A 24,108-nucleotide genomic window follows, 5' to 3' on the forward strand; every position below is an offset into this window, starting at 1 on the left:
TTGTCAGTTCAGTCTCTATGAGACCCTCAAAGGCCAGATTAATTATTCTGTAATTTTCATAAAGTGTCCTTAACCCCTCTGACTCTTATAATTCTTCCTGCATCTCTTCAATCCTTTGGCAGGATTCCCCAAGTTCCCCCTAATATTTGGCTGTTTATTTCTGCATTTGTTATCCTGATATGTTAGATGAAGACTCTCTGATGATAACTATACTAGACTCCTCTCTAGGAGTCTAGCAGATTTACCTGACTTTTTGTTATTTGCCTATTCCATGTCTCTAAGCTATCCAGCCCCTGGTTGCTGGCCCTCCAAATAATGTCATGAGTGTCATCCCTCTCATGGGATGAATCTCAAGGTAGACCATGCATTGATTGTCCACTTGCCCAGTTTTGGCTCACATTTGCTCCCGCACATCTTATAGGCATAACAAATAGAAGGTAGACCCTTTTGTGTCTGGGTAGTGTCCCAATCTGTCACTGGAAATCTTTCCTGGATTTCCAGGAGATGGTGAGTTCAGGCATTATATTCCCTGTTATGAGTCTTAGCTAGGGTCACGCTCATATATTCCTGTGAATTTCCATTGCATAGCTCCACTATGACATAGCTCTCCAATTCCAGTTGCCTCTCCTAGTACTCTTTCTTTCCATTCTGCCTTCATATGATGATTCCTGATAACATGCCCTATAGTGGACTACTCTTCTACCAATGATGTTTATTGTCTATTTCCATTTCCTTTGGATAGTCATACATTACCCTCTTGAGCACTCATCATTACTTAGCTTCTATGGATCTATAGATTATAGCATATTATCTTTTACTGTGCAGATAATATCCACCTCAAGTTAATACATACATTTGTTTTTTAGATCTTTTTAGCTCATCCAGAATGTTTTTTTCCACTTATTTTCTAGAAAATTGAGGATGCCGTTGCTTTTTACAGTTGAGTGATCCATTGTGTAAATTATCCACTTTTTCTTCATATAGTCCTCAGTTAAGGGATTTTTTTCCAGTTTCTGGCTATTACAAATAAAGCTATTAAAAACATAGTTGAACAACTTTCCTTATGGTACAATTGATCATCCTTTGGTATTTACCCAGAAGTAGTATAGCTAAGTATTGTGGTAGACCAATTGCCAATTTTCTGAGAAACTGCCATCTTGATTTCCCAAGCTGGTGTCCATATTTAGATTTCATCCAGCAAAATAAAGGAATGCTTGCCAGCATAACATGTTACATGTGATTTTGAACTTTGACATTCTAATAGGTATAAAATGGGATCTCAGAGTCCTTTTGACTTGCATTTCTCTGATGAATGATGCTGAACATTTCATTAAGTGATCTCAGTCATCTGAGTTTCCTCCTTTGAGAATTCTGTTTGTGCCTTCTGTGTCCTCTTCTGTATCCCATTTTAAAATTGAGTTATTTGATATTTTGATGTCTAGTTTCCTAAGTTCTTTATATATTTTGGACATACATCTCTCTGTTATTGGGGGTTGGAGAAGATATATTCTCATTCTGTAGGCCACCATTTTGTCCTATTGACAGTGTCCTTTGCTTTATAGGAGCTTTTCAGTTTCCTGAGGCCCCACTTACTAATGATTGATCTTAGTGCCTTGGATATTGGTATTGTTCAGGAGTTATCTCCTAAGTCAATGAATTGAAGTCTATTCCTTATGTTCTTTTCTAACATATTTATTGTACTTGGTTTTATGTTTGACTTACTTGGACTTGAATTTTGTGCTGGGTGATAGATATAGATCTACTTGCATTTTTCTACATGCGAACATCCAGATACACCACCCCATTTGTTGAAGATATTTTCTTCTTTCTATTGTATAATTTTAGCTTATTTTTTAAAAATCAGGAGTCCATAAGAGTGCGAATTTATGCCTGTCTTTGATTTAATTCTCTTTATCCCACTGTCTATTTTTATGCCAGTACTATGAGGCAGAAATATATGAATTATTTATACATGGATTAAAACAAATTTCTTTTGTCCTAAGTTATATCTAATAAAACTATAAAGCATAAAATTTCAGCAAGGCTGTGATGAGAAAATCGCCAAAAGAAGCATGAAAATTTGCCAAATTTGCTGGAACTAGGAAAAGGCTACATCCATGAATGCAGAGCAGAGAAAATTGCCATAGAGATTTGGATAGATTTTCTGTAATAAAATTCAAATTATGAATAAGTCTTATCAAGTGGAAAGAAAAGGAGTGGATTGCAAGCTCAATAATTAAAGTAATTACAAATCTATTGAGACAAATAGCTGGGCTATGTATTGCTCAAAGTAGCTGCCCTTTAATCCAGAAGGCAGTTGTAAAAATGAAATAAAATAAAATAAAATAAAATGACATTTCTCAGGGGAGTCTAAACTCCTTTTTCATATTCATATTCCTGAAGAGAAACTTAATAGAAGATGTGGTGACAGGAAATCATCAAAACTTCCTTGCTTTGAGTAAGAATAGATTAGGTCTCTTGGGAGGTCTTCTTTGGTGAAAAATTATATCATTGTGCTTTAGCATCTGGAGAAGTAAATTAAATTCTTCATTTTGTAAAATTACATTTCAAAATATGAATTACAAACCCTACATATAAAGTTGCTAGATATATATAATTTCAACCTGGGAATCATTACAAATGGGATAAGGAAAATATGGAAACTGTTGCTGAAGATCATAAGCTAACCTGCAAGATTGAAGGTAGGTGTGGGTCTTAGGAAAGTCATATTCAGGATAGTTCTAGGTGATATCAAATTAACCCTGTCCCACTGCTGTCCCCATCCTCCATTAGGGTCCATATGCTATACAACACAGTAAGTGTTGACCTTGCTCTTGTGAATACAAGTTGGATTTCATTGGCATGTTATTTAATTTAATTTTCCTCTTACCCCATTCAAAAAAAAAAAAAAAAAAAAAACAGTAACTGGTAGGAAGAAGAATAAAGTAAAATTATTTTGCACTCACTGTTTTTCAGGTTGTTATTTTTGATAACAGGTACCTTTCCTCTGTTAGTAACTTTGCTGCTCATGAAAGGAAGTTTTAGGAAATCTATACTGGACATGAACATTCAACTCAGAGCAAATTATTTCAGCCATATAGCTATACTTGTATAGCTTTCAATGTATAAGCTATTCAATTCTTGGAATATTATAATGGCACATTTTAAACATTTACATAAACATTACTACTTAATTATAAGTGTTTGTAACCCCATGTGCCCCAATGAGGAGTGGACAATTTAAAAGAAACCAAGAACTGGATGGAATTTATGCTGATTCTTTTAATTTTTTTCATATTTATTTCACTAAAGATTTTTCTTCATTTTTTATCTAAATCACACTTATTAAACTACATATTCTTTTACAATATTAAATCTGATACATATAATCACACATTTACAGTATGATATCTAATTGATACACACACACTTTTCACTGAGTCTAACTTAAACATACACATTCTCTCTTTTACATTACAAATTCCAACTATGGACACACTATGAAGTCTAACTGATACATGCGCGCGTGCGCACACACACACACACACACACACACACACACACACACGCACACACACACACACACATACATACACATATACATACACACTTATATATACTATGAATTCTAACTGAGGCATGTCTACACTTTTACAGAATGAAGTCTAATTGATGAACACACACAAACTTTTACACTATAAAGTCTGACACCCACAGCCATGTATGTTCTCATCACATTAATCTTCTTAGAGTTTTCCTTAGAAAAGTATCTAAGTTTATAAAATCACGTTTTTGCATTTTGAACTTCAACTACTCTGTCTTGTGAGTGCTGGAATTAAAGGCATATACCATCATTCTCAGTTTCTTTTCACAAGTTAAAAACTTAGCTGGGGTTGGGGACATCTTTCCCTGAGGTTACTGCTTCCATAATCCAGTTAACAGCAGCTTTTACTTTAATCTCTTTATCTCCTTGAACACAGGACTTAGCTCTACCTAATTTTCTGGTGTCCTCTTTCGCAGTAATATATATATATATATTAATTTTCCTTGTTTAGCTTGTTCCTTTTTATTATAAATCTTTATAATAGCAACATGACAAAGGCGGTGCTAGGCTGTTTTGAGATTTCAAACAAGAGCAAAACAACCACATTATTGGCCAAAATATAAGAACAGTATTTAGGTCACATTCTTCGTAGTTCTTCTCTTCTGAAACACTTGAGCTGGGCCTTCACAGTTCAAATCCGCCTTAGCATAACTATTTTCCATGATTGTATCACTAAGCCCTACCCAGTTTAACCATTTTGTCTAATCCAATGACCAAAGACCGCATTATTCCAAACAACAGAATATCAGACTTATTACAGCAATACCCTAGCCCTGATACCAACTTCTATCTCAATTTGGGATTCTATTGGTGTGAGAGCTTCATGACTATAGTAACTCTTATGCAAAGAAAACATTTAATTGGGGATGGCTTACAGTTTTAGAGATTTAGTCCATTATCATCATGGCAGGTGTAAGACCCAAATTGAGTCTTATCTGTTTGAGGCTCCCATGAATGAGACAAGAGATCAGAAATCAATGGAAAAGCAAGAGGTTTATTTGTCCAGTGTAATGGGGTGGCCTACATGCAGAGGAGAGGTGATTCCAAAAGGCTGTTAGAAACAGGTTTATATTTTTAGGGGTACAGGTTACATCAGCAAGGTTACAATTCAAATTCATTGGCCAAGCATACTGACCTTTAAACCTATTGGTTAGTGAGCCTATGCATCAGGACCCTAACTGGGACTCTCTAGAGGGTCAGATGGCTATCAGTCAGCACATTTTACAATTTTCCTGCGAATTGTTTACTCAAGGAAGTCCCTTAGGCCAAGGCAGGGTGGGCCAGTGGTCCATTGTTTCTACCCAGGTGGAGGGTACATAATTTTTTAAAAAATTCTTTCACAGGAAGCATGGCAGCATGTGGGAAGACATGGTGCTGGGAGAAGAACTGAAGATTTTAAATCTTGATCTGCAGACAGCAAGAAAGAGAGTATGTGCCGCTGAACTTCGGTTTAAGCAACTGAGACCACAAAACCCATTCCCACAGAGGCACAATGCTTCTAACAAAATAACCATACCAACAAAATACACCTCCTAACGGTACCACTTCTTATGGCCTAGCGTTCAAACAAATAAGTCTGTGTGAGCCATTCCTATTCAATCCACCAGAATTATATAGCTCTGATGGGTCTAAATCTCATTTAGCAACTCAGTCTGGACTCAAACTCATAGTAATATGTCCAAGACCTGCTAGGTCACAAAACAGGTTCCCCAGGAGCAAGTATTGAAAGAAAAAATAGACAGTCAAAATTATAACATAACTTCAGCCAGTTCTGAGGCTGAAGGGAAGCCTTTTCTATTCAGTCCTCTTTTAAACCACTTTAATTACGTACAGAAAGATAACAGTTCTAAGAAAAAACAAGTTAACAATCAACAATCCTGTAAACATCTTTCTGGAGGCCTGGTGTGAAAATCAGGGATGGGGGAGGTGGGAGTGGGGGGTATGTGTGGAGTGGATCCCACTAGACAGAGAGGCTGCCACACCTACATCCACTGAGCCTGCCCTGAGCTACAAATGTAAAAGTCCTGCCTTGAGCTTCAGTTAAAAGTGTTCTGCCCTGAGCTTCGAATGCAAATGTTCTTAATCTGGGCCAGTTTACTGAGTATAGGACCAGTCAGATCTCTGCCTTGACCAGCTTCTGATTGTCCTGGTAAAGTAAAAAAATTCCTGCTGCCAACTGTTCAGTGGCGCCAAAATGATCTCCACAGTAATAATTCTGCATCTGCTTCTGGAATGCTTCAATTACAAGTCTGGTGACTGATAATGACCTCACAGTTATCATATTCTAATATGTCTGGCCTTGACAATGGCTACAGAAACTCATGTAGCAGATTTATGTATAACAAGTGCTGCAAATACGGCAAATATTAACTTTTCATATTGAAACCAGAAGATATGAAAGCTGAAAGATGTTGACCTTCTATTCTCTGGGTACCTACAGGCAACTTTTAACAGGGAAGCAGAAAAGCTAATGGTAGATCTTCTCCTCTTCCTCCATTTCTTGAAGACTAATCCCCTAGTTTCATCTCTAGCTCTGCACCAGAAAATATATACTACAAGCATGCACATGCCCATGCACACACACACACATACACACACACACACACACACACTCACACACACACAAGCACACACACACACACATACACACACACAGGCACACACACACACACACACACCTCATCTCTAGTGGATCCTACAGATATTCCACTCCTAACCTCCATTCCTATACCTCTAATTCCAGCAGACACCCCTGGGAACCCCTAGGCCACTCTAACCAGGGAAACAGTAGCTCTAAATACTATGTCTCAATTCAAATATTTCCCCCAGTGCTCATGAAACTCCATGGAAGAGAATAGAGAAAGACAGTTTGAGTGAGAGTGGATGAAGAAAGAACAGAAAACAAGACCTTCTAAATCAACATGAGCAAAGCTCATCTGAACTCACAGAAACTGAAAGAGCATGAACAGGGCTTACCCTGGTTGTCTCCAGTTTCTTTGTGCTTATATATCTTCCAGCTTGGTGTCTTTATAGAATTCAAGAGTGTATAAACAAGTGTTTCTGATTCTTGTGTCTTCTTGTAGGCTCTTTTCTAAATCTGATGCGACTATTTCCATTTCATTTTACATATGTTCATGTATAGTACTGCAAAAAAGCTCTAGTGTTTTCTGTATTGTAAACTGAGAATATTACTGAGGATTTTGAATATTATTTTCCTAAGGATCATTTTAACAAAGTCATATTGTGTAAAATTTTAGAAGGATAATAATTTGTTACATTGTACATAACATCATATTATTACAATGAATGGGTTGCACTTAAATAAAATATATTAAGTTCAGACAATTTAAGATAGAAGTGTTGTGTTTTTATAGAAAACTGATGTTCTTTCTATCTTAACTGTCTCTGAGAGATGTATAAAGGTTCTAGTAAAACTAGTTCATTAAAACTACCTAAGTGTATTGCCTTCGGATATTTTATGGGAGATTAAATATACATTAGCACAATATTGTTGAGGGGATTAAAATTCTTTATGCAGAAAAAATGTTTTATATTCACGAGACACAGGTCAATTTGATCTTCAAGAGTATAAAGAATGGCTAAGATCAAAAAACTCAGGTGACAGCAGATACTGGTGAGAAAGTGGAGAAAGAGGAACACACCTCCATTGTTGGTAGGATTGTAAGCTGGAACAACCACTCTGGAAATCAGCCTGGTGTTTCCTCAGAAAATTGGACACAGTACTACCTGAGGACCCAGCTAAACCACTCCTGGGCATATACCAAAAGATCCTCCAACATACAACAAGGACACATGTTCTACCATGTTCATAGCAGCCTTATTTATAATATACAGGGGCTGGAAAGAACCCACATTTCATTTAACAGAAAATGGATACAGAATGTGTGGTACATTTACATAATGGAGTGCTACTCAGCTACTGAAAACAATGACTTCTAGAGATTTGCAGGCAAATGAGTAGATCTAGAAAATATCCTGAGTGAGGTAACCCAGTCACAAAAGAACACATGTGGTGTTTACTCACTGATAAGTAGACTTTAGGCAGAGCTTGGAACACCCCCAATACAAATCCCAGACCACGTAACGGTCAAGTGGAAGGAAAACCAAAAAGTGGATGCTTTTAGTCCTACTTAGAAGGGGGAATAGAATAGTCCAATGAAGTAGAGTTTAGGAGAGATTTGGGAAGAAGAAAGAAGGGGGAGGGGAAATAGAGGGGCTGAATCAGGTATGGGAGGTGATGAAGGTGAAATACAGAGTGTCAGGAAATTAAACAGAGGTGTGTAGCAATGGGGAGCTTGGGGCTAGCAACCAGAAAGCTCCAGGTTCCAGAAAAGGAAGAGCTGCCCAAGACACCACAGGGATGACATTAACTGAAATAAGCCACAAAGGGCAGTGGGGGGGGGGGGGCTAGAACCTGTAGAGATTATATCTAGAAGTGAGGCATAGCCCTGTGGTTAAGGGATGGGGCCATCTACTCATCTCCAAGATTTTAACCCAGAGTTGCTCCTGTCTAAAGGTAATATGGGGACAGTGTGGAGCAGAGACTGAAGGAAAGGCCATCCAGAGACTGCCCCACCTGGGGATCCATCCCACATGCAGACACCAAACCCAGTCACTATTGCTGCTGCCAAGCAATGTTTGCTGACAGAATCCTGATACAGCTCTCTCCTGAGAAGGCTTTGAACAATACAGAGGTGGATACTGGAAATCAACCCACAGATTGATTATAGGGACCCCAATTGAGGAGTTAAGGGGAGGTGTAAAGGAGCTGAAGGGGCCTTATCTGGCATCAGTGAGAGGGGAGGCCCTTGGTCTTTGGAAGGCTTGATGCCCCAGTGTAGAGGAATGCCAGGGCAGGGAGGCAGGAGTGGGGAGGGAACACCCTCATGGAAGCGTGGTAAAGGCGAAGGGGATATGGAGTTTTCAGGGGAAAGCTAGGATGGGGATAATATTTGACTTGAAAATAAATAAAGTAAACTTAAAATAAAGAGTGTAAAGACTGATAAAAACATAAAATGAAAACACAATAAAAAAAATCACGAAGTAATTATTCTTTAGCCTACATTGGCATAAAGGCTGACAATCAGGATGGTTTCTATAATTTCTCCTCTTCCCCAGGCTTTAGACACCGGAGTAAAGGCATCATAATTATGAGCTCATACAGTTTTGATGTTAACATTAATTAATTTGGACACAAAATGCTATGAAGACACTTTTATATCAAGCAAATAAGAGGAAATTACAATCGAGTTGTGCCACATAAAGAATCTCACCAACAAGTGTAGAATATCTTAGTGTTTTCATTTGATGCTACAGCTGAAGAACATATTTGTGATCTCATGACATCTCTCAGCATAGAATTTTAGAGGGAATACATGATTACCCTAAGTGTTTTCTGGAGTCTTCTAGTGTTGTTTATTTAAAATGTGTGTACACAAGTCCCCCAAAGTGCTTAGGCAGATCACACTCCTAGAAATGCACCATGAAAAAAATAACATACTGAGATAGTTATTTCCAGTTTTATGCAAAGTTCCTTCAGAAAGAATTACATGTTTTGTCACTTTAATTTTGTTTTTAATTTTCAGATACTAAGTTTTTATCATAATCTTTCCTCCCCCACTAATCTTCAATATCTACCTAAAAAATGGCATCTTCAGTTAAACTCTAATTCTGTCCTTAAGTAAATTAATTCACCTTGCCTTAACTCTCCTAATGCATATGCTTTTACCTGATGTCTAACGGCTGAATGCCCAGAGAGGGTAGAAGAAAGTATCAGATACAAAACAAAAAAACAAGAAAAAACAAACAAACAAACAAAGAACTAGAGTTAAAGACTGTTGTGAGCTATTATGTGGGTGCTGAAATGAAATTTGCGTTCTCTGGAAGATAATCCAGGATTGTCAACTGCTGAGCTATTCTCCAACCCTTGATTTTTCTTAATATTTCAATTTTCTCAATCAATCAAGAAAATACAAACATGATCCTGAAAACTTGCAGCTGTTTTCTGACACCTATCAGTTTACTTCAGACATTCCTGTTAGGAAGATCATTACCAGAATATCTGATAGATATAACCTCATTTGTGTATATAGCTCATTCAGTGGTGTTTGTTTTCTAGAATTTGAAAACTGTCTTTATGTATGTAATTCAGATACAAGTGGTTATTAGCCACCATGCACATGCTGAGAACCATCAAGTTCCTCTACCATAGCAGGTAGAATTCTTAACCTATGAGCCCCATGGTCATTATGTAAAGGTAAATCTCCATGTTTTCATAGCATAGATTGAAACTATTGAAATACATCTTTGTCATGTACAGTGTAGAAAAAATTGTCACCTGATTAAACCAGATTGAAGTTAACTTTAAAATCACTTTCCTTTTTCAAAGCTGTACTTATTATGAAATATGAACAAATACTAAACATGACGTAAATGCTGAGAGGAAGTGGTTTAAATAAACAATCAGTATGAGCATTTTTCATTTTTTGGCATATGCATACAATTAATATGAAGAACAGAATAATATGTATTAAGTCATGAATATACTTAAAACTGTCCTGATTTTTTAGTGTTTTATAACTGACAGACAAAGAAAACAGTAACAGGGTATTTGGTTTAACTTGATTTCATATGAGGAAATTTTGACATTTGACTTATTTTCATAGCCTACAAAATCAAGGGCACATTCTTCCTTACAGGGACAGCAGCCTGATCACAAGAACATTCACTTCTTCATAGGAAACCCCACTAATTATAACATTATCAAGCCACCACCAATACAAACCATACTTTATAATTGTTTGATAAAATATTACAATTCCATTAATTTCTTCTTTTTTAAAATTTATTTATTGAATAAAATATTAATATAGCTCACAGATTTTGTTACATAATATAATCATATATGATGAATACACATTTTTTTTCTTTCTTTTCCTTTTTTTTTTTTCTAAAAAGGACTAAGGTTTCCACATATTGGCCTTCTTTCTTTCTGAGATTCATAAGGTCTGTGAGTTGTTTCTTGAGTATTTAGAACTTTCTGGGGTTAGTATCCAATTAACAGTGACTGCATATAATATGTGTCCTTTGTGATTGGGTTACCTCACTCAGAATGATATTCTCTAGTTCCATCCATTTGCCTAGGAATTTTGTAAAGTCATTGTTTCTAACCACTGAGTAGTAATCCATTGTGTAAATGTATCAAACTTTCTGTATCCATTTCTCTGTTAAAGGACATCTCAGTTCTTTCCAACTTCTGGCTGTTGCAAATAAGGCTGCAATGAACATGGTAGAGCATGTATTCTTATTATATGTTGAGGAATATTTGAGGTATATGCACAGAAGTGGAATAGCTGGGTCTTTAGGTATTACTATGTCTAATATTTTTGAGGAAACTCCAGACTGATTCCCAAAATGGTTGTACCAGCTTAAACCCCACCAACTGTGAAGAGCGTTCCTCCTTCTCTGCATCGTCACCAGAATCTGCTGTCAACTGAGTTTTTGATCTTAGCCATTCTAACAGGTGTGAGGTAGAATCCCAGGGTTGTTTTCTTTTGTATTTCCCTGATGACTAGGGATGTTGAGCATTTCTTTAGGTGCTTCTTGGCCATTTGGTATTAATCAGTTGAGAATTCTTTGTTTAGTGCTGTACCCCATTTTTAATGGGATTGTTTGATTATCTGGAGTCTAACTTCTTCAGTTCTTTGTATATATTGGATATTAGACCTCTATCAAATATGGGATTAGTAAGATCCTTTACTACTCTGTTGGGGCCATTTTGTTTTCTTGAAAGTGTTTTTAGCTTTACAGAAACTTTGTAATCATATGAGGTCCAATTTATCGATTCTTGATCTTAGAGCATAGGCCATTGGTGTTCTGTTCAGGAAAATGTTCCCGATGCTCATGTGTCCTAAGCTTTTCACCACTTTCTCTTCTAATAGTTTCAGAGTACCTGGTTTTATGTAGAGGTCTTTGATCCACTTGCACTTGAGCTTTGTACAAGGACATAAGAAAGGATCGATTTGTATTCTTCTTCTTGCTGACAAGCAGTTGAAACAACACAATTTGTTGAAGAGGCTGTCCTTTTTCCATTGAATATTTTTAGATCCTTTGTCAAAGATCAAGTGACCATACGTGTGAGTGTTCATTTCTTTGTCTTAATTCTGTTCCACTGACCTGTCTATCTCTGTGCCAATACCATGAGATTTTTAAAACAAATGCTTTGTAATCTAACTTGAGGTCAGGGATGGTGGTTCCTACAGAAGTTTTCTTGTTGAGAATAGATTTTGTTATTGGAAGTTTTTTGTTTGTTTGTTTGTTTGTTTGTTTGTTTTTGTTTTTCCAGATGAATTTTCAAATTGCTCTTGCCAACTCTATATAGAATTGAGTTAGAATTTTGATTTGGATTGCATTGAATTTGTAGATTGCTCTTGGTAAGATGGCCATTTTTACAGTGTTTATCCTTTCAACCCATGAGCTTGGGAGAGCTTTTCTCCTTCTTAGATCTTCTTCAATTAACTTCTTCACAGATTTGAAGTTCTTGTCATACAGATCTTGTACTTGTTTACTTAGGGTCACACCAAGGTATTTCATATTGTTTGAGACTATTTTGAATGGTATCTTTTCCCTAATTTCTTTATCAGCATGTTTATAATTTGAGTAGAGGAAGGCTACTGATTTGTTTGCATTGATTTTATATCTAGCCAGTTTGCTGAAGGTTTTTATCAGCTGTAAAAGTTCTCTGGTGGAATTTTTGGGGTCACTTAAATATACTATCATGTCATCAGAAAATAGTGATCTTTTGATTTCTTCCTTTCCGATTTGTATCCCTTTCACTTTCTTTTGTTGACAACTTGCTTTGGTAAGTACTTCCAATGGTATAATGAATAGGTAGGGGGAAAGTGGGCAGCCTATATAGTCCTTTATTGTAGTGATATTTCTTCAAGTTTCTCACTGTTTTGTTTGATGTTGGCTACTTGTTTGCTGTATATTGCATGTATTACATTTAGGCATGGGCCTTGGATTCCTGCTCTTTCTAAGACTTTTAACATAAAGTGGTATTGAATTTTGTCAAATGCTTTCTAAACATCTAGTGAGATAATCATAGGTTTTGGGGGTTTTATTTTTGAGTTTGTTTATATGATGGATTTCATTGATCAATTTCCATTTATTGAACCATCCTTGAAGCCAGGTAAATGATCATTTTGATGTGTTCTTCAATTTGGTTTGTAAGAATTTTATTGAGTATTTTTGCATCAATGTTCTGAGGGATATTGGTCTGAAGTACTCTTTCCTTGTAGGGTCTTTGCCTGATTTAGAAATGAGCGCAATTGTGGCTTTGTAGTGTTTCCTCTGTCTCTATTTTGTGGAATAAATTGGAGAATAATTGTATTAGGTCTTCTATAAAAGTCTCATAGAATTCAGCACTGAGCGCATCTGTTCATGGGCTTATTTTCATTGGGAGGCTTTTGGTGACTACTTCTATTTCTTTAGGTATTATGGGATTGTTTAGGTGGTTTACCTGATCCTTTGGTAGCTGGTATCTGTCTGGAAATTTGTCTATTTCCTCCAGATTTTCCACTTCTGTTGAGTATAGACTGTTGTAGTAAGATCTGATGATTTCCTGAATTTCCTCATTTTCTCTTGTTATATCTCCCCTTTCATTTCTGATTTTGTTAATTTATATTCTTTCTCTGTGCCCTCTAGTTAGTCTGGCTAAAAGTTTATAGAACGTTTTGACTTTCTCAAAGAACCAGCTCCTGGTTTTGTTGATTTTTTTTTGTATGGTTCTTTTTGTTTCTATTTGGTTAATTTCTGGTCTGAGTTTAATTTTTTCCTGCTGTTTACTCCTCTTGCATGTATTTGCTTCTTTTTGTTCTAGAGCTTTCAGCTATGTTGTCAAGCTTATAGTGTATGCTCTCTCCAGTTTTTTTTTTTTTTTTTTTTTTTGAGGCACTTAAGAGGTGTGAGTTTTCCTACTATTACTGCTTTCATTGCATTCCATAGGTTTGGGTATGTTGTACTTTCATTTTCGTTAAATTCTAAAAGATCCTTAATTTCTTTCTTTATTTCTTCCTTGACCCTGTTATTGTTGAGTAGTTCATTTTTTTAGCTTCCATGTGTATGTGGACTTTTTGTTTTATTTTGTTATTAAAGACCAGCCTTATTCCATGCTGATGTGATAGGATAACTGGGTTTATTTCAATGTACTTATATCTGTTGAGGCGTGTTTAGTGACTGATAATGTGGTCAATTTTGGAGAAGGTGCCATGTGGTACTGAGAAAAAGTTATTTTCTTTTGTTTTAGGAGGAAATGTTCTGTAGATGTCTGTTAATTCCAGTGGATTCATAATCTCTGCTAGTTTCACTGTGTCTCTACTCAGTTTCTGCTTCCATGATCTGTCCATTAATGAGAGTAGGGTGTTGAAGTCTACCATTATCAATGTCTGTGGTGTAATATATGCTTTGAGCTTTAGTAGGGCTTCTTTTATGAATATGGATGCATTTGTATTTAGAGCATAAGTGTTCAGGATTGAGATTTATCTCAATAGATTTTTCCTGTGACAAGTAAAAAGTGTTTGTCCTTATCTTTTTTTTATTACTTCTGGTTGAAATTCTTTTTTTATTCAATATTAGAATGGCTCCTCCAACTTCTTTCTTAGGGACATTTTCTTGGAAGGTTTTTTCCAGCTTTTTACTCTGAGGTAGTGTCTCTCTTTGTCTCTGAGATGTTTTTTCTGTATGCAGCAAATGCTAGATCCTGTTTATGTATCCAGTCTGATAGTCTATGTCTCTTTATTGGGGAATTGAGTCTATTCGTGTTAACAGATATTAAGGAACAGTCATTGTTGTTTCCTGCTATTTTTGCTGTTAGAAGTAGAATTATGTTTGTATGTCTTTTTTCTCTTGGTTTTTCTACATACTTATTTTATTGCTTTTCTTTGGGTGTAGTTTCCTTCCTTGTGTTGGATTTTCCACCCTTAATTTTTTGTAAGACTAGATTTGTGGTCAGATATTGTGTAAATTTGGTTTTGTCCCGGAATATCTTGGTCTCTCCATCTATGGTGATTGAGAGTTTTTCTAGATACCTGGGCTGACACTTGTGCTCTTTTAGGGTCTGTATGATGTCTGTCCAGAATCTTCTAGCTCTCATAGTCTCTGCTGAGAATTCTGGTGTAATTCTGATTGGTCTGTCATTATATGCTACATGTCCTTTCCCACTTATTGCTTTTAGTATTCTTTCTTTGTTTTGAACATTTGGTGTTTTGGCAATTATGTTTTGGGAAGAATTTCTTTTCTATTTCTTTTCCAGTCTATTTTGAGTTCTGTAGGTTTCCTGTATGTTCATGGTCATCTCATTCTTAAAGATAATGAAGTTTTCTTCTATGATTTTGTTGAAGATATTTACTGTGATATTTTATTGATATTCTTTACTCCCTTTTGCACCTATTATCCTTAGGTTTAATCTTCTTATTGTGTCCTGGGTATCCTGGATATTTTGGGTTATGAGCTTTTTGTTTTTTGCATCTTCTCTAACTGCTTTGTTTGTTTTCTCTGTTGTCTTCGGCTCCTGAGATCCACTCTTCCATCTCTTGCATTCTGTTGGTGATGCTTGTATCCATGACTCCTGATTTCTTTCTTATGTTTTCTATCTCCAAGGTTGACTCTTTTTGTGATTTCTTTAGTATATCTATTTCCATTTTCAATTCCTTTACCTGTTTGGTTGTGTTTTCCTATAGTTCTGTGAGTGATTTTTCCTGGTTCTCCTGTAATTGTTTAAGGGAATTATTCATGTACTATTCCATCATCATCATGAAGTATGATTTTTAAGTCTAAATCTTGTTTTTCTGGATTCTTGGAAAATCTATTACTTACTGTGGTGGGACAACTGGGTTCTGATGTTGCAGGGTTGTCTTGGTTTCCATTTCTTAGGTTCTTCTGCTTTCCTCTTGCCATCTTTTTCTCAGTGATTGTAGCTCATCCTTTTTTTTTTTTTTTTTTTTTTTTTTTCTGACTGCTGCTTATCTCTCCTGTGGACTCAAAGGCTGGTGGGCTCAGGAGGAAGATTGCTCCTTTGTGTTCAGATCTTTGTGGGCAGGCAGTGAGTTCTGATGGCAGTGACTCAGTTCTGTCTTCTTGGGCTCAGATGGAAGATCCCTTGTGAGATTATTCTGGGATCTCAACCCTCTGCCCACAAATTCTGAGTCCTAATGGCAGGGAAATGCCTCTCTTTCTAGGCCAAAAAGGACCCTTTTCCAGAGAACACTAGCTCCCGTTGCTCTGAGAACTCCAGGCATTCCCTGGCAGGAAAGCAGTTGGGCCTGTGCCTCAGGCTAACCATTTGTCCAGGTATAAAAGTACCTCTTCAGCTGATCTGGGAGCTTAGCCTCCTGAATCCTTAGTCCAGGTGGTGGGGACCTGGCCCTCACTGTAGGCCAGAAGAGACCATTTTCCAGAGGGCATGGAGCTCCCTGGACTCTGAGAATTCCTAGTGTGACCTGCTCAGCATGTGCCTCAGGTTCACCCTTGGTCTAAAAAGTACCTGTGCAGCTGATCTGTGACCTCAGCTTTCTGAGGGCAGATCCTCCATTAATTCCTTCTACTAGAAATCCTAATTTCTGTTTTCCTAGTACTTTTTAAAATTTTGATTAATCCCACCAGGTGGGCCTTTTCAATTTTGCGTTGAAAAACAAATTCTAACATGACACATCTTGAAGACATAAAAGAATTTTGATTAGAAAATATGAATGAACTCTGTGTTCATTTTCATAAGGTTTATTAATCAATGATTACCAGTAAAGGTTTTTACAGAATTCCTTAAATAGTAAGATGCCGCATTTCTTCTAATTATTAAATGTAATCAGTAAAAATGATGGTTAATATTAATTTTTCAAGTCGACAGGATCAAGAATCAAAGAGCAGTCAATTTTCTGGTATATTTGTGAGCTGGAAAAAATCCACCTTACTTGTTGACAGTGTGAGAAATGAACCCAGACCCCAGACTGAATAAAAAGATCTGAACAGAACATCTGCATCCATTTTTGTGTCATTACTGTAGATGCAGTGTGAGCAGAAGGTCTCACTATTCTGCTGACAGGTCTTCTCTGGAGCAGTGGACTGCTTCTCTCCTTAAAGTTTAAGTCAACTCAACACTCACACTTCAAATTCTTTCTATTTAGGTATTTGGTCACTTCAATAAAAAAAATGTGCTAAAGTAAGCTAGGAATCATCAATATCCCTGACTATTTCTTTTAATATTGAAAAATAAATTCAAATAGTTGGATTGAAACCTAAACAGACAGAGTTTTAAGAAAATCATAAAATCAAAAGTAAAATATAGGAATTATGTTATTGCTTATTTTTCAGAAACATGAAAAACAGAAAAGTAAATTTTACATTTTTAATAGTATTTTCAGACTTTAGATATAAAGGGTATTTTTTTGTCTTTTTTTTTTTCTTTATTCATAGATCTAGGGAAACCCAATCTCATATGATAAGGAAAAAAATAAAACAATAGTAACTTCATATAATGAAGTTGATAAATTTTATTTTCAATCTATAGATGTTTCTAGAAATATGAATAATATCTCATAATTGCAAGAAATTTGCATAACTATTTAGTAAGCAGTCACATTTAATCACTTTTTAAAAAAACAGAGAATTCAGGATCTGCCCATTATAAATTAGCGAAGTCACATTGTTAAATGGCTATTGTTGGAAACTGTTAATGGAACAACTATAAGACATTGGTAGTACCAAAAGAGTCTGAGAATTAAAAACAGTTTTTAACACTGCTTTCAAACTTGAAAGTATCTTTTTAAAAATTGATTGGTGTTAAGTAAATGGTGCTCCTACTTCTTGTAAAATGTATACATACCACAGCTTACAGCCTCCTAACATATTGTCTTCTTCGAACTCAATACTTACCTACTCAGAGCAGACAAGCCTTCATCCAGAAAAATCTACAGCACCTACCATGCTTCCCAACTCAACAGAACATCCATCCAGCCCCACTTCATTGTTCTTCACAAAACTTTTCATAAGTTAATAACGTATATGTTACATTTGCTTCTAAAGCATGACACCAGGGATGCATTATGTTTTAAATATGTCACAATAGAATTATTTACAAAAATTTAGACATACTATAAATGATGGAATAGAAACTAAGTGACATTTTCCTAATGAGTAATTGTAATCATGGTGAAGTTTAATAGCAAAAATAACAGGCTTGTTTCACTTCACCAATGAGGTCAGTTATTATATTATCAGAAGAAAATTACTATAGGCTCAAAACACTAAAAACATTTCACCATTAGGTGAGAAAATAGAATGTTGCTTTCAATACTCACTTAGTCAAAATACTTCTATTATCTGAAAATGCAAATTGGCATGGAGTAAGCGGTGAACTAGCTGAACTACTAGGTTTCGTTTCTTTTAAATTTAGAGGGGAAGAAATCTGAAAGGACCCAAATGAAATTACTTCATCAGAATTCACATTTGATTTCCATCGTTTCAACTGCTCAGCTGCACCAGGGCTCAACTGAGTCCTTTTGCAGCTGCATTATTCAAGGATGCTATTCAAAAAAGGAATGCTTGCAATGTGTGCCACAGTGAATCCTGAGCTAATTAAAAGAAACATGCAGCTGGATTTTAAGAAGGCTTTGAGTGATTGTGAGGTGCTAAAAAAGCTTTTTGGTTGGATTTTGTTCCTTATACCCTGAATCTGTAGTCTTCTCTTGTAAGAAAATTAGAATTTTTTTTTCATGAATGAATGAATTCTTTGCTTTCTTCTTCCTGTTACAACTTCATCAAAAATGTACTGTACTTAAACTCTCATGTTTTTAAAGAGGTCTTCCCAATCCCAAATGGTAAGATAGAATACGAATACTTCATCCTAAATGGGAGCTTCTATAGGTTACAATTATGAAGTACTTACATTAAATAAGAAAAATGTGTTCTGTAAATGCATTCTCATCATTGGAAAACAGAGGTTTCTATACTTTTGCTCTGAACTGATTTTTTTTTAATTTCTCCAGCTTCATTGCTAAATTGATTCCAACACTTATATGGCATTAATATTAATGGGAGGACAGAAAAATGAAGTCTAAAAAGAAAGGGGGCATCTTCATTGCATCCTATTAGATAACAGTGAGGGAGGAAAAGACAGCTCTCTTTTATCCTACTGGATATGTTGAATGAACAGACCATAGAATTCAGGTCATTTAGTATGTAACTTAGCCTTCTTTGGAACAATATATTTCAATTAACTTAAGTAGAAGGGGCTTGCTGCCTTTTCAAACAAGCAAGAAAGCAAACCAACACATAAATGAAAAAAAAAAAAAAAGTATAGTAGGCTGTGTAAATACAGTGGGTTTTGAATGCACATAGAATAGTAGAATTCAATTTTCTTCCTGTCAGCAATGTGTGTGACTCATGAGACTTGGCTTCTAGGTAGCATCACTGTCTTTAGTGGTCAGTGTCTGAACCCTGTAAGTCTGCTTTTTCATTCATAAAGAAAATCACTATCAATCATGTTAGCCTTAAGCAGGAGAAAAAGAACACTAATTAAAGAAGAAGAGAAAACAGCTCTTGGATGTGGAACTGGGCTTATATAACACTCTTTCTGGGATGACATAGGCTTCTCTCTCAGCTCCATTTGGGTCTGATCTACTCAGTCTGCTTATTTTCTTTCTCTTTTCCAAGAATTCTTTTTCCAATCTGGTAGCAAATTACAAAATAGAATTGAGATATCCCATATACAAATTCCATATCCCCAAATTGATACTCCCCAAATTGGACCAAATACATATGAGTCAGTATCGGCATGGTTAGAATTAATGGAATTGTAAAAGTAGATGTGAAAATAGAAATCACTATTTGCTCACTAGATGCCCAGGCAACTGCATAAGCAAAGGCAAAATAGGACAAGAAGTAAAACAGCCTCTCTACCTTACTGAAGAAGAAGCTATTATGAACTTTTACTAGTTAAAAAACCTCCCGACACAAGGCCAGCCCAGCTTCGTAAGTACTGGTAGAACGCACAGATTGCTGGGCACCTGGAAGAGCCTCAGGAGCGCTCTCATTCCTGAGCCCACAGGGGGTGAGGGCAGCACACTTTCTCTCCACAGACTCTGGGGAGAGACCACCCGGAACTCTCAGGGCACAGATAGTGTGGTGTTGCCTGGGAACAGACTCGGTTTCATCGGACTCCCAGCCTGCCCTCAGATTGCTAGCCACCCAGTGAAGACATAGGAGTACTCTCAGTCCTGAGCCCACGGGTGAACACACACTTCAGATCCACCGACTATACAGGGAGAGATCCCCAAGAATTCTTAGGGCACAGGGTGCTCAATGCTGCCTGCGAACAAACTGTTCAGGACCAAATTCAGAAGTGGCCCATTGCCTTCGGAACTCACAGCCTACGCAGAGAGATGAATACCTAGGACAATTTTTCTCCAGAACCCATAGGCACACAGACTCACAGAAAGTACAAGCTGCAGGTCAGAGGCCATAAGATCACCTAGCATCACCAATAACAAGTTGGCAAGAGACAAACACAAGAATCTAAGAAACGGCAACTAAAAAGACCTAGCAATATTAGAACCTAGTTCTTCACCACTGCAAATAGTAGCTGTCTTAGTCAGAGTTTCTATTCTTGCACAAAACATCATGACCAAAAAGCAAATTGAGTTAGAAAGGGTTTATTCAGCTTACACTTCCATATCACTGTTCATCACCAAAGGAAGTCAGAACTAGAACCCAAGCAAGTCAGGAAGCAGATGCAGAGACCATGGGGGAATGTTTCTTACTGGCTTGCTTCCCCTGGCTTGCTCAGCCTGCTTTCTTAGAGAACCCAGGTCTACCAGCCCAGGGATGGCACCACCCACAATGGGCTGGGCCAGGGATGGCACCACCCACAATGGGCTGGGCTTTCCCCACTTAATCACTAGTTGAGAAAATGGCTTACAGCTGGATCTCATGGAGGTATTTCCTCAACTGAGGCTCCTTTCTCTGTGGTAACTCCAGCTTGTGATAACTCCAGTTGACACAAAACCAGCCAGTACAGTAGATATGCCAACTCAACAGAAAAACAAGATTTAGAATTAAAATCATACTTCATTATGATGAGTGTGGTCCTCAAAAAACACATAAACAGCACATTTAAAGAAGTATAGGAAAGCCGGGAGAACACACACAAACAAGTTGAAGCCCTTAAATAGAAAATATAAGAAACAAAAAAACCAATTAAAGAGCTACAGGAAAGCACAAACATGTGAAGAAAATGAAAACAGAAATAGAAACAATGAAGAAATCGCAAAAGCAGACAACCCTGAAGTTGGAAAACCTAGGGAAGACGTTGGGATGCAAATATCACCAACAGAGTACAAGAGATGGAAGAGAGGATCTCAGAGCAAAAGATACCATAGAAAACACTGACACAACAGTCAGAGAAAATGCAAAAGTCAAAAAGCTTCTAACCCAAGCCATCCAGAAAATTCAGGACACAATAAGAAAACCAGACCTGAAGATAATAGGTATAGAAGAGAGTGAAGACTCCCAACTAAAAGGCCCAGTAAATGTCTTCAACAAATTATAGAAGAAAACTTTTCTAACCTAAAGAAAGAGAAACTCATGAACATACAAGAAGCCTACAGAACCCCAAATAGATTGGACCAGAATAGAAATGCTTCCCCTCCCATATTAGTCAAAACAACAAATATTCAAAACAAAGAAAGAATACTAGAAGCAGTAAGCAACATATAAAGGTAAGCCAATCAGAATTACACCAGACTTCTCAATGGTGACTATGAAAGCTAGAAGATCCCGAGCCAATGACATACAGTCTCTAAGAGAACACAAATGCCAACCCAGGTTACTATATTGAGCAAATTACTCAAGTATCATGGATGGAAAAAGCAAGATATTCCAGGAAAAAGCAAATTTACAAAAGATTTGTTCACAAATCCAGCCCTATAAAGGATAATAAATGGAAAACTCCACCACAAAGAGGAAAATTTCACCCTAGGAGAAGCAAAAGCAAACAAACAAATAAACAATAATCTTCTTGCAACAAACTGCAAAGAAAAAAACACACAAACATAATTCTACCTCTAACAATAAAAATAACAGGAAACAACAACGACTGTTCCTTAATATCTGTTAACATCAATGGACTCAATTCCCCAATAAAGAGACAGAGACTATGAGACTGGATACATAGACAGGATCCAGCATTTTGATGCATACAGGAAACTCATCTCAGTGACAAAGAGAGAAACTACCTCAGAGTAAAAGTTAGGAAAAAAATGTTCCTTACACATGGTCACAAGAAACAAGCTTGAGTAGCCATATTAATATCTAATAAAATAGATTTTCAACCAAAAGCTATCAAGTGATATAAATAGTCACTTTTTACTCATCAAAGTGAAAATTTATCAAGATAAACTCTCAGTCCTGAACATCTATGCTACAAATACAAAGCGATCCACATTCATAAAAGAAACTCTGCTGAAACTCGAGGCATATATTGCACCACACACAATAATAGTGAGATAAGTCAACACCCCACTAACATCAATGAACAGATCATGGAAGCAGGAACTGAACAGAGACATAGTGAAACCAATACATGTTATGAACCAAATGGATTTAACAGACATCTATAAAACATCTCATCCTAAAACCAAAGACTATACATTTTTATCAGCACCTCATGGCGCCTTCTCAAAAATTGACCATAGAGTCGGTCACAAAACAGGCCTTAACAGATATAAGAATCTCGAAATAATCCCATGTATTATCAGATCACCACTAAAGCTGGTCTTCAATAATAACAAAAAAAGAGAGCCCACATATATATATGGAAGCTGGACAATGCTCTACTCAATAATAGCTTGTTTCAGGATGAAATAAGAAAGAAATCAAAGGCTTTTTATAAAAATAAAGGCACAACATCTGCAAAGGTATGGGATACAATGAAAGCAGTACTGAGCACTGAGTGCCATCAGAAAGAAACTGGAGAGAGCATACACTAAAAGTTTGACAGCTCAGCTGAAAGCCCTAGAACAAAAGGAAGAAGCATATTCACCCAGGAGGAGTAGATGGCAGGATATACTGAAACTCAGAGCAGAAATCAACCAAATAGAAAAAAAAAGAATTATACAGAGAATCAACAAATATTAGGAGCTGGTCCTTTGAGAAAATAAATAAGATTGACAAACCCTTAGTGAGACTAACTAGAGGGTACAGAGAATCCAAATTAACCAGATGGGTTTAGGGCAGAATTCTATCAGACTTTTATAGAAGACCTAATATCAATACTTTCCAAAACTATTCCACAAAATAGAAACAGAAGGAACACTACCCAACTCATTAGAAGCCACCATGTTGCTCATTCCTAAACCACACAAAGACCCTACAACAAAAGAAAACTTCAGACCAATGTCCTTCATGAAGGACAGAAATACTCAATAAAATTCTTTCAAACCATGGAGGTGAGGTTGGGAAGATGGGAACAAGAAGGTGAACAAAGAGAAGCCTGAGAAGCTGCAGAGAGCGAGAGCTACCCATGGACCTGAAAAAGAAACAGAAAAACCCGTGAAAACTAAGACTGGTTCTTTTAATAATGGAGGGGAAAGTTCCGGTCACAGTGCTGATAAACGATCAGCTGAAGACAAAGCTGCCGACCTCCCAACAAAGCCTACAAAGGTGTCAAAGATTAGATTTGTCATAGGTAGTAGATGGCAAGGAAGGCATCTGCCTTCTCCATTAGACTCAGAGCAAGTAAGCATAAGGAAACAGTTCCAAATCTTGCTCCAAAAACTCTTTCAGTAGCAGCAGATTTCAGTGAAGATGAGGATAATGAGCCAGAAGAAATGGCTCCAGAAGCAAAGATGAGAATGAAGAATATTGAAAGGGACATACCAACATCAGCTGGACCCAACTCCTTTAATAAAGGAAAGCACGGCTTTTCCAATAACCAGAAACTGCGGGATCAAAATATAAAATCTCATCTTGGAAATGTGCACGACCAAGTCAATCAAGAGAAGCGTTCTGAGATTGGGGTGTGGGTAGGTGCAGGTAGAAGGAGCAGTCTCCTTTCTGTAAAGAATGGTTTAAGATTAGCTATGGAGCCGTTTTTCTTTCCTCTGTTTTCTTTTCCTCTTTTTTTTTTTTTTAAAGGTTGTGTGATACACTAGTAAATAAGAGTTTGCAATTAGAGGTAATTTATGTTTTATATACAGATTTCAAGACATTTGCTAATTTTGTAGTTTTACATGATTAGTTTCCAAGGATTACAGATAATAAAGAAATCAGAAGTGTTACCTTTCTAAGAATTGCATAATTTTTTAGACACAACTATTATTAGCACAATAAGAGGGAAAGGGAAAGTTATTGCCTACTTCAAACTGAAAGCTGTTCCTCTCCTGACTTCTCCCCTCATCACCCAACTGTCTGGCTCCCTGGATCAGCCTTACCAA

The 24,108-nt window shown here is 36.7% G+C and overlaps 1 protein-coding gene across 1 annotated transcript; it reads left to right on the forward strand.

Moving 5' to 3' along the window:
* Window positions 1-2,656: 2,656 nt before the first annotated feature.
* On the forward strand, window positions 2,657-23,818 carry LOC308419602 (PEST proteolytic signal-containing nuclear protein-like; the record flags this gene model as incomplete). Its single annotated transcript, XM_080915348.1, has 4 exons — window positions 2,657-2,702; window positions 23,127-23,360; window positions 23,459-23,697; window positions 23,810-23,818. 4 exons carry the CDS (start codon window positions 2,657-2,659, stop codon window positions 23,816-23,818), a joined length of 528 nt encoding a protein of 175 aa, XP_080771474.1.
* Window positions 23,819-24,108: the final 290 nt, after the last annotated feature.

This window comes from Micromys minutus (genome assembly GCF_963924665.1).
Source record: "Micromys minutus genome assembly, chromosome: 4".
Taxonomy (NCBI): Eukaryota; Metazoa; Chordata; class Mammalia; order Rodentia; family Muridae; genus Micromys; species Micromys minutus.